At 40.1% G+C, this 10,659-nt stretch overlaps 1 protein-coding gene across 1 annotated transcript; it reads left to right on the top strand.

Annotated features, from left to right (window-relative positions):
• Positions 1-1,162: 1,162 nt before the first annotated feature.
• Positions 1,163-10,588, top strand: CHMP5 (charged multivesicular body protein 5). Its single transcript, XM_053992401.1, has 8 exons — positions 1,163-1,355; positions 5,203-5,307; positions 6,055-6,101; positions 7,677-7,770; positions 7,854-7,925; positions 8,893-9,001; positions 9,372-9,484; positions 9,988-10,588. Exons 1-8 carry the CDS (start codon positions 1,287-1,289, stop codon positions 10,036-10,038), a joined length of 660 nt encoding a protein of 219 aa, XP_053848376.1. The 5' UTR covers positions 1,163-1,286; the 3' UTR covers positions 10,039-10,588.
• Positions 10,589-10,659: the final 71 nt, after the last annotated feature.

Below are 10,659 nucleotides of genomic sequence, written 5' to 3'. Positions count from 1 at the left end.
GTGACTGAACACCAGTGTGTTGACTAGACCATGGCACTGAGTGCCACATCCCATCTTCCTGTAAACACCTCCATGGACAGTGACAGAACTGATGCCTTAAGAGGGTCACCTGGAACAAAGGCTAAACAGAGTTAAGAGGGAATAAAGTAGGTATTTATTAAAAGGCCTTCAAAGGATACACCTTGGGCTGCACAAGAGCCTGGCCGTGGCTCTGCCCAAGATGGACACAAGAGGGATGACTAGCCATGAGTTTTCACACTTTTAGAAGATTTGGTCCATTTACATACTGGGGTCAATTGTCAGGTTGTCAATTACAGCTTCAGGTTATGAAGTCCCATCCTCCCAGATTGCTCTGCTCAATTTGCTGTTTATACTTTTTGGTCGCAAAGCTGCAACGGTGTCCTTGGTTCTCAGGCTGGAAAAGGATTGTTTTGTCTAACTAACCTGTGAAGAGAACTTATTAATACACTTTATATGAAGTTCAGAATTAAACACTGACAGTACAGCATCTGGAAAATATGAAAGCTAAAACTTACGGCATCACTACCACCTCCCTGGGTGGTCCATTCCCACGTCTAAGCACCACTTCTGTGAAGAAATCATTTTAATGTCCAGCCTAAACCTCCCCTGGTGCACCTTAAGACTGTGTCCTTTTGTCCTGTCACTTCTTACCTGGGAGAAGAGCCCAACCCCCACCTAGCTACACCCTCCTTTCAGGCGCTTGTAGAGAGTGATACAGGTCTCTCCTGAGCCTCCTTTTTGCCAGCCTAAACACCCCCAGCTCCCTCAGCAGCTCATGGCACCTGTGCTCAGACCCTTCATCGGCTTTTGTTGCCTTTCTGTGGGTTGCTCCAGCACCTCCAGAACTGGACACAGCACTCGAGGTGTGGCCTCAGCCGTGCCGAGTGCAGAGGGACAATCTTGCCCTGCTGGCCCCACTATTCCCGATTCATAGCGCGGTTTTGGTACACTTTATATGTTTTCCTGGCATTTTTGACCGATCGGCTCAACTGACGATATGGGGGTGATCCTACAGCGCCAGCAGGCAGTGCAGGCCCAGCGGCTGGCTACAGGGGCTGTTGAGGGAGAAAAGCGTGTCCGTGAGCGGGGCTGCTGGGCCTCCGAGAGCCGCTGGCCGCTCGGCGCTGCGCTGCCGGGACGGCGCTTCCTGCTTCCCGCGGCCCCTCCTCCGCGGGGCGGGGCCGGCCCTGGGGTTCCGGGTCGGCCGGGAGCGCTGCCGCTGCCGCTGCTACCGGGGCCGGGAGCGACTCCGAGGCACCGCCGCCATGAACCGGTTCTTCGGCAAGGCGAAGCCGAAGGAGCCCCCGCCCAGCCTCACCGACTGCATCGGGAAGGTGAGTGCCCGCCCCGGGGCGGCTGGGCCCGCTGAGCGCTGCGCGGCCCGGCCCGGCCCGGCCGCCGCCTCGGCAGCGGCGGGAGCGCCTCGGTGGCCCTAGGGACGGCAGCGGTGCGTAGGTGTGTGTGGGGACACACTGCCGTGTGTGTGGGGACACACTGCCGTGCGTGGGCACAGCGTGTGTGTCCGTGCGTGGGTATATCACAGAACCACGGAATAGCTTGGGTTGGGGGGGATCTTAAAGATCACCCAGCTCCACCCCCCCCTTCCACACCTTCCACTAGAGCAGGTTAGTCAGAGCCGCGCCCGGCCGGTCCCTGAGCACTGTAATGTGCGGGGATACACGGTGTGTTTTGGTGAGCGTGTTTGGGTGTCCGCACACGTACACAGGGATGTATGTATCTTTGTACGTCCACACACCCACAGCTGCGTTTGTGTTCTGTGCCTGGGAGCACATCCCGTAAATGGGTGCGCACAGTGAGCGTGGAAGGCATGGCTCTCCTTATATCCCCATGGATGTTCTCAGCATTTCCATCTGCGGAGCTCTCCGGTTGCACTAGCTGACTCCTGCCGTGGCACGTTGGAGCAAGGCAGGGGCAGGAACAAGAAGATCAGTCTCCCTGTCCAATACAGAAGAGTGTTCTGTCTCTTCGGGGCGAGTAAGGTTGCTGCAGGGTCGATGCCAAAGGTGTGTGCGGATGGACAGATAAGCTCAGACCAAGTAAGAAATGCTCCTCAGGAAACACATGGCAAAGCACTTTACAACTGCTGTTGTGTTGGCCTGCCTACAGTGAGGGTTAAGAAAACATGTTAAGATTTACAGTAATTTCATAGTCTTTTACTTTAAAGTTTATTAAGAAGACTGTAGCATGGTTTTGCAGCTCCTTTTGTTGTAAGCTAATTTTAAGAAACGAAGAAAGAAAATGGAGTTTCTTGAGTATTTCTGTCAGTAAACAAAGGTCAGTTGTGGAACAAATGTAGGTTAACTAAGCTTTGTCATTGGAACCTGACAACAGTTTCCATGGAAAAATCACAGTTTTCCTCTCAGAAGATTTATTTTGCTGCCCAGTGGAGAGACTCTCTAAAAGAAATACCTAATATTTGTCATTGCTACCTACACATCCGTCTCTTCTGTATGTCACTGGCTGGTATGGGGAGAGAAAAGTGCTTATAATGTTTGTCCCGGTACTTTATCTTACTGACAAAAATCTGTATTGCTTTTTAGCAGTATTAAACCCAAACATAACTCTAAATATATTTTGTTAGAACAGTGAATAAAGCATCTGATTGAAAATCAGGATTAATTTTCCCATTGTTGCCAGTAAACAGCAGTAAATTTGGTGGATGACTTGAACTCCAAAATCCATCTGAGATACTAAGTGCTTAAATTTGTGCTTATATTTTGGCAATGTAAGTGGAAGAGCAGGAAGCCTTGTTTCCCTCACAACAATGGACTCCTTATTAGTCTGTTAGATTTTTCATGCTGCTTTTGTCAGTTCCAAGTTAATGTCCATTTTCTAATGTTGAGGTAGATCAAAAGAAAATTTAGATAGGTGAGCAGTCTGTCTTCTGTTAAGAACTTGTTCAATACTAGAGGAGTTTTGGGGTACATAAAAGTGTAATTTAAACAGATGTTTTGATTTGCAACACCAGGAATTTAGGAGGGTTTTGTCCCTCAAAAAATCCTGCTGAACGCAGTTTTGATCCTCTTCTAGTTGTTTGTAATTGCACTGTCTGAATGTTTGACTATGCAAGACAGCAGATTAATTGAAAAGAAGAATTTTGGCTTTATTTTATGCATGTGATGACTTTGGCAACCAGTGATGAGTTGCAGGGTGGTTACTAGTGGTTACTAGTAAGCATGGGGAGAAACGCTTTCTTTTAGTAGTTTGCAGTTTATGAATGAACTTTTTGTGGCAAGGTATGTGTAGTATTCTGTCTGATTTGTGAAAGACTTTTCACAATAGTGGAGTCTCTAGGATAGGTCTTGCTAAAACTACAGACATGATTAGATTGTTTATTTCAAATTACATGTGAATTATTATTGAAGAGAGTTATGTGAGGTATTAAAAAACTTCTATTATTTCTTTACAGTGTTAAATCCAACAGTTTGGAGGCTCAGCTGCTATTGCTTCTGGGGTGTTTTCTGTCTTAGACACATTTGCTTTACCTTTTGAAAGAGTCAAATTGCTTTGTAAGATCTCTTAACCATGCTAGTTCAGTGGCAATTAGCTATTAAAGGGCAGTTTGGAAGTTTATTAGGTGAGCAGTGATTAATTCAACATCTGTTAAAAACATAGACAACTCTTAGGCAGTAATCATGCCTGTGTTTTGGATGTTCTTTCCTGTGTAGACAAGTTTAGTTATCTAAAATTCATTGCATTTAAAGGCAGGGGTTTTTATGCTTGCTGGCAGAGCATAGTGAGTGACTCAAAGGTGTCACAAGGCCTGTAGGAGGAAGGATGCACCAGGAAGTGAAGCATTAATAGTGTTTTTAAATTTTCTTCTTTGAAAAAAACACTCTAAATTCATGGTTTTTTTTCAGAGTAGTAAATAGGAAACATAGGAACAAAAGGCTAATTGTTGTGACAACAGTGTAGAAACTCAAATTCCCTTTCTTTTGTGTAAATTGGGGCCCTTCTGTAGCAATGAAATGTTCCTCAGTGTGCCTTATTTTTGAGTAAGAGACAGAAGCTCTTCAAGTCCTAATGCACAGCCTAGTTTTTTTGATAAATTAGATCCATTCTCTCTTCTTCTATGCAGTCTCATTTATAAAAGCTGAGGTCCTGTGTCATGTGTGTGTGAAATTTTTACATAGTTAGTCAGTGTGGGAGGTTCTGTCTCTGTTTCCTTCTAATACTGCTTGAAAGAATCATATAAATAAATAAAATAATTTTTCCCCTGTGGAGGCTGATCTGAACGATGCAGTTAGCTGATAAAGATCTTGAGGAGGTGCCATGCTCTAAACATACAGGAGTCCTAAAATCACAAATTTTTCTCTTTCTTGCTATTAGTAAAATATTTGGATAATAAAAAGTTTAATACGAAGTTTTCAATGCTGAAAAATTGTGCCCAGGCACTTTAATGTCTTGTATGGAACGTTCATATCAGATGTTCCAGTCAGGATGCCTCTGGCAAATGCATTTTGCTGTCATAGAGCAGGGTTTTAAAAGAGTCACTGAAATAAAAATCCATGTAATTGTACATGCTTAGCCACAGCATTAGCAAGACAGAATTGTAAATTTGCACTGATCTGTCTTATGCTATAATTGGAATGTCATTATAATCTAATCCCTAGGGAGGCTTCTTGGAATGAGAAGTTAATAAGCTTTATTTTGTTGTTTCCAGAGAAATGCTAGGGTAGTCAGTTCATTTTAAAAAGGCCTTTTATGAATTTGTGTATGCTTAGTTATGTAATTGTCATATTTAACCCTCTTATGGTGAGAGGTTAAAGTATATCCCTAATGAGAACTCTGGAATGCCAGCAGGGTATACCTAGAAGTTTTCCATTCCACTTTAGTCCCTGGCACTGTGTGTGACTAGAAGTTCTGGAATGGAGAACTGCCTTGAGTGGGTTTGCAAGAGAGCATCTCAAAATTATGAAAACATGTTACAGTGGCAGAGCTTCCTGCAGCCTCACAGTGTTGTTTCTTGAGCTCCTTGTAGAAGTTATTTCACTTGATTCTGGTTCTGGATTCTCACAAAATCTAAAATGTTTATCAAACCAATGAGTGAAGAAACAATTCAGTTAGAAACACAACAGAGGCTGTTCTTTTTTTTTGTCCCATACCCGACTAAAACCTCAATGAATGTTGTTTTCTTTATTCCCCCCCTCATTATTAAAGGTGGATAGCAGAGCTGAGTCAATTGACAAGAAAATTGCTAGGCTTGATGCAGAACTAGTGAAGTACAAGGATCAAATGAAGAAAATGAGAGAGGGACCTGCAAAGGTAAGAATCTTCTGTGGAATTTGAGTATGAGTGGATGTGACTCACACTTCTTGTCATGTGATTTAGCCAGTTCATCAGGTTCTTAAAACTGCATCTTGCCCTACACATGAGAGAGAAGATCCTGCAGGATTTTTTTAATTAGATGTACATCTTTGAACAGTGTTTTATTAGTTTTTATTTGTTTCAGAGTGTAATGTAATTCCTTTGTAAGAAGTAACTTATTTCCCTTTTTGCTCATTACCTGAATTAAGTCTGGCAGAGAGGCTGTTTTGTTTCTCATCCAAAATAAAAAGCTCCACCCTATGCCTAAAGAAGGAGCAGGGAAATCTGTTTTTCAAGGGGTTTTGTAAGTTTTTAAACTTACAATATGAAATGTATCTGAAAATAAACAGATATGTTATAGACAGTATTGTTCAAGTATCTGTTGCAGTATTATTTTATGCTGACCATTAAAATGTGTTAATGAAAGATAGTTCTGATGGACTAAATTTGATGTTTTATTTTCCTTTCTGAAAATATATATCAGTAGCTAGAAACGGAAAGTATTTGCTATGAGAAGCTTTGTGTACTCTTCTGTTTTGTTAATCATTAGTGCAGGCCAAATGCTGAATGTAACTATTGTTAAATTCTTGGCACTAGTAACTGAGGAATCTTTTGGAAAACTTAAATCCAATGCATTAAGTTTAAACAGCATAATAAGTGTAAAGTCAGATATTTAATCTAATGTAACACTATTGTGTCTTTCAGAATACAGTAAAGCAGAAAGCATTAAGAGTGTTAAAGCAGAAGCGAATGTAAGTTGAGACCTTTCTCAGTTTGTGGTTAATAAAAGGTTGTTTTCTTTAAGGGGCGGTGGCACACTTTTGTCTTTCCAGTACTCTCCTGAGCACTCTTTAAAGCAAAATGCTGAAGAACCTTTTCAGAAGTATCGCCTTACATATTTTGCACAGCATATTTATGATTTATATGCCAGTATATAAATTTGGATTGGTACTAGATGACCTGAATCTGCTCATTATTACAAATAAGTTTGGCTCTTAAACTTTCTGAGAGATTGCCTCATTTTATATTACTAATTGATTACTGAAAATTTTGTATTTGATGACCTTGTTCTGGTTTACTGGAAATTTACCTGTTCTCTATGAACACCTTTGAGGACTTGAGTGGATGTAGTGCAGGTCATTATGTCTATGCAGAAACCCCTAAATAGACAGGATAGATGATCCTGTGGTCTGGTCTTGTCTATTGTACTGTCTTGAAAGTGTCCAGCAACAGATCCAAAGGAAAGAATATCAGAACATGGCAAATGTTCAGGAATGTTTCATTGGAATATCTCATAGTCCATGAACTGCAAATCTTAGAAGCTGTCTGAGACAAAGCTCCCATCATCTTGTATTTCATGTCCCTCAGATGAATTGTACCTTTATGTACTCACTCAATTACTTGTTAAGTGTGACTTGATGCACTGTGATACATGGCAACAGTTAAGTATTGGTAAACTTCTACAATCCAAAATATCTGATGGCAAGGAATGTGGTACTTAAGTTAGATGTTGTGAGGAGGACTGCTTGATTCTGGCTTTAGAATTTTTTTTCCAGGTTTTTGACTATGCTGCCTGCTAATCTGGGCCCCTCATAATAGGCTATTGTCATATCCCTCAGTCATTTCTTTCTGAACTTGTGGAACTGAAATAGATGCACTCATTAGTTGTCCAGAAGGTTTTGCATGTGGATCTCCTTGTCTTTCAGGCCTCCTGCTTTGCGTGTTAGAGGGACTCGCGGTTCATTTTTATGCTTTCATTCTTTTGCTTAACTTGACATAGTTTACATTCTTGATTTGATACAAGTTTAGCTTTGAGAAAGATGATTTCTTAATTTTTAAAGTCTCTCTTTTTTCTGTGGTTAGTTTTAAAGGTTTCCTTTTGGTACCCTATCCTCCTCCTCCTCCTCCCCCCTGCCCTGAAAAACTCCAGTGTGGAGCGAATGTGGTTTGGATAATCTGCCAATTCTTCCATTCTCTTTACAGCATTAGTGAGCATGGCATGCATGTCTGCCTTATGGTGATTAAACTTTTGCTGTATCCTCACCTACTTTGTCAGTCTAGGCAAATATAGTGTTGCTGTCAGTTAAAACAAAGCTTAGTTCAGTAATAGCTTTGTTGGCTTCAAGTGCACAGATAAGCATAATGGCCGGATTTTTATGAAGCTGTTTATTCTTCAGTTGTGTATAATAAGTGAAAAAAAACCCAACAAATCTGTTCCTATCTTTAGACTACTACTGCTGGTTTTTCAACTCTTAATAAATTAAGAATGTTTGTGGAAATAAATAGTGAAGTGTTTTAAAGCCATTATTTTCCTTCTTTTTAAACAGGTATGAACAACAGAGGGATAATCTGTCACAGCAGTCTTTTAATATGGAACAAGCTAATTACACTATTCAGGCACTGAAGGATACAAAGACAACGGTACCAGTTTGTTTATCTCACACTTGTTTAATTTGATTAATCTTTGCTACATCAGAAACAAGCATGATGTTTGACTCTTCTAGGTGGATGCAATGAAACTGGGGGTGAAAGAAATGAAGAAAGCTTACAAGCAAGTCAAGATTGATCAAATTGAGGTGAGCTTTTATCGTTTAAATAAATAAAGAACAAAAATAATGTACTGAAATAATGGTGAAAGGACTATGAACTTCAAGGCAAGATGACTATTTTTGTTCACGTGAGTTTGTCTGCCATTTTTATGGGACCATCATCATAATTCCTTCCTGATTTTTCTAATACTGCACAAACAGTGGTTTGCCTTATTGTAGTGATTATTGTTTCCTTGCTGAGCTAATCTTTAATCTCTCCTTTCCTTGCACTTCAGCATAAATGTTAGGGATACTTCCTGCTATGGCTTTCTTGTGCTTTTTTGTTTTCCTATACTAATAACGTGCAGATTAGTCCTTTACCCTCCCAGTTCAAGGTAGTGCCTGATGAAAAAGAACAAAACCTAAACCAAAAACATCAAAAAAACAAACACCACCCCCCCCCCCCCCGCAGCCAATAGCAATAAGCAACAACACCACAAACAAACAAAAACCCCAAACCCCTAACTAAAAATCAGCAAGGGCTGACCCTGACTTCAGAAAATGCATAAAAAATCTCCCATAAGATCTCTAAATATAATTTGAAGTATGCTGCACTTAAGCTCTTACCCAATGCCAGTGTTGAATTCCTTTAAGTTCTCTTTCTATTCTCTCTTTTATAAATGGCCTGCATTGTAAACCTTTAGGCAAGTATTTTTTCCTTACCTGTATTCAAGTACAGTGCCAGTAAATATGCTAATGTATCTCCTAAATTCTGCTGTGGCACAACTCAGGTTAGTGCTTATTTTCCAGATGGTAAATTTGTCTAAATTTCATACCTTTTCTGCTTTTCAAGTACTCCTGTCCTGAATGTGTGTGCTTTGACTTGTATGTACTGCTTCAAAAAAAAAAATGGTTTATTGAAAAAAAAATTAAAAGAACTGAGTGCTTTGTATGTTGGAATTACTAAACTGAGTTTGAGTAAATATGGACCAATTGAAAATTATTCTTGCTTCAGGACATACAAGATCAATTGGAAGATATGATGGAAGAAGCTAATGAAGTCCAGGAGGCGCTGAGTCGTAGCTATGGGACACCAGACATTGATGAAGATGATTTGGAAGCAGGTTAGGAAGGGGGAATATGATTTTTTAGTATGTCTGAATATAAAAATTATCATGCTGTCATACAGTGATTTTTTAATTTCCTTGGTCAAATGCTTTAAAAAGCTTTGATAGCTTTTTTTTAAACATTAAAGCTGCATTTCCTTTAAAAGAATTAACAAGGGCATAGACAAACATGAGATTCCAATGGAATGCTACAATGCAGGGAAGAAGGTTCTCTCCAGTGTGTGTGTGTATTTCTCACTGACGACTGACATGAAGTGAGTCTGAATGTAAGCATTCAGGAAGAATCCTGAGTTTCTCTAAGAGCAGCTTTTCTCTTGCAAAAAGGAACTTCTTGCATAATGTTTCAACCAACATAATTCCATTTCAGAACTGGATGCGTTAGGTGATGAGCTTTTAGCTGATGAAGACAATTCCTACTTAGATGAAGCTGCATCCGCTCCAGCAATCCCAGAGGTCACTCCTACAGACACAAAAAACAAAGTGAGTCCTTTGCTTTTTAACAGCAAAATATACTTTTCTTGGTTTGAGTTAAACATTTGTGTTGGTTGCTTGATATTTAGGTTCCTTAATATTTTGAACAAAAAAGTGTGCTTAATGTTATGTATCCTGTTTATGTATTATATGTATGAATGCTAAATATAGAGAATTTGAGAATACAGTGTACTGAGTGCTCTTAACTGTGTTTAAAATTACTAGAATGTCGTTTTATCACTCCTGTCAAACACTGTCAGACTGCCAGTATAATTTAAGTGTACCATTACAGCTCTAGTCTTAAAACCATAAGAAAAGCTTCTGTATGTTTGCTTTTGGGGCTTTAATAGAACTTCATAGTGAGGAAGAACTGATGCTCTTGTTTTGATTCCAGCTGTCACACAGTGGCAATTGCAGATAGAGACACTTTACAGAAGTAGTAAGGAAGCTTCTGTGAAATGTTCTGGCTGTTGGAGAGTTGTTAACCCATTGCTTCTTTTTCTTTCCTACAGGATGGCGTATTGGTGGATGAATTTGGGTTGCCAAAGATCCCTGCAACATAAATGTTTCAAAAGCACAATGGATACAATGGAACTATACTTTTCAAATTGTATTAAGAATCTTTTTTTATTTTAAAATTCTGGAGAACTTGTCTTTCCAGTGTAACTTTAATATCACTACATCCTAGAATGCAATATGAGTGGCTGGTGGTGTTCTTTCTTTGGAGAAAGTTGTTTTACTACTGATTTCTGTTAGTGGAAAATTCATCCCAGTTCCTTCAGTGGAAGCAGTCAGTCTGATAGGTTTTGATTTCCGTATCTTATGGACAAAGTAAAACGTGAAGACTAGTGGTGGCTGTCGATAGCCGAGGTTTATTTTGACTTTGTATTATGTTTCTCTTTCTTGAAACTAAGACTGTACGTTGCTGCTTACTCTCTGTAAAATAGCTCCCTTATTACTATGCCTGTTTGATAAAAGAACTGAAAGCAATTTTTAAACTACTGCAGTCCTGAGACTTTTATGCGATTGTACTTGTAACCTTCTTGAAAACTGCTCGGGTTATCATTAACTTTATGTATTTCATGGACATATAAAATCACGTAGATTAGCAGATCCCTTTGTGTGGCGTTTTTGGCGATTAATTCGGTCCGAAGAACGGGGCAGCTGGCAGGTTATCAGCGTCA

This window comes from Vidua macroura, chromosome 1 (assembly GCF_024509145.1).
Source record: "Vidua macroura isolate BioBank_ID:100142 chromosome 1, ASM2450914v1, whole genome shotgun sequence".
Taxonomy (NCBI): domain Eukaryota; kingdom Metazoa; phylum Chordata; class Aves; order Passeriformes; family Viduidae; genus Vidua; species Vidua macroura.
This window is presented reverse-complemented; position numbering and strand designations above follow the sequence as displayed.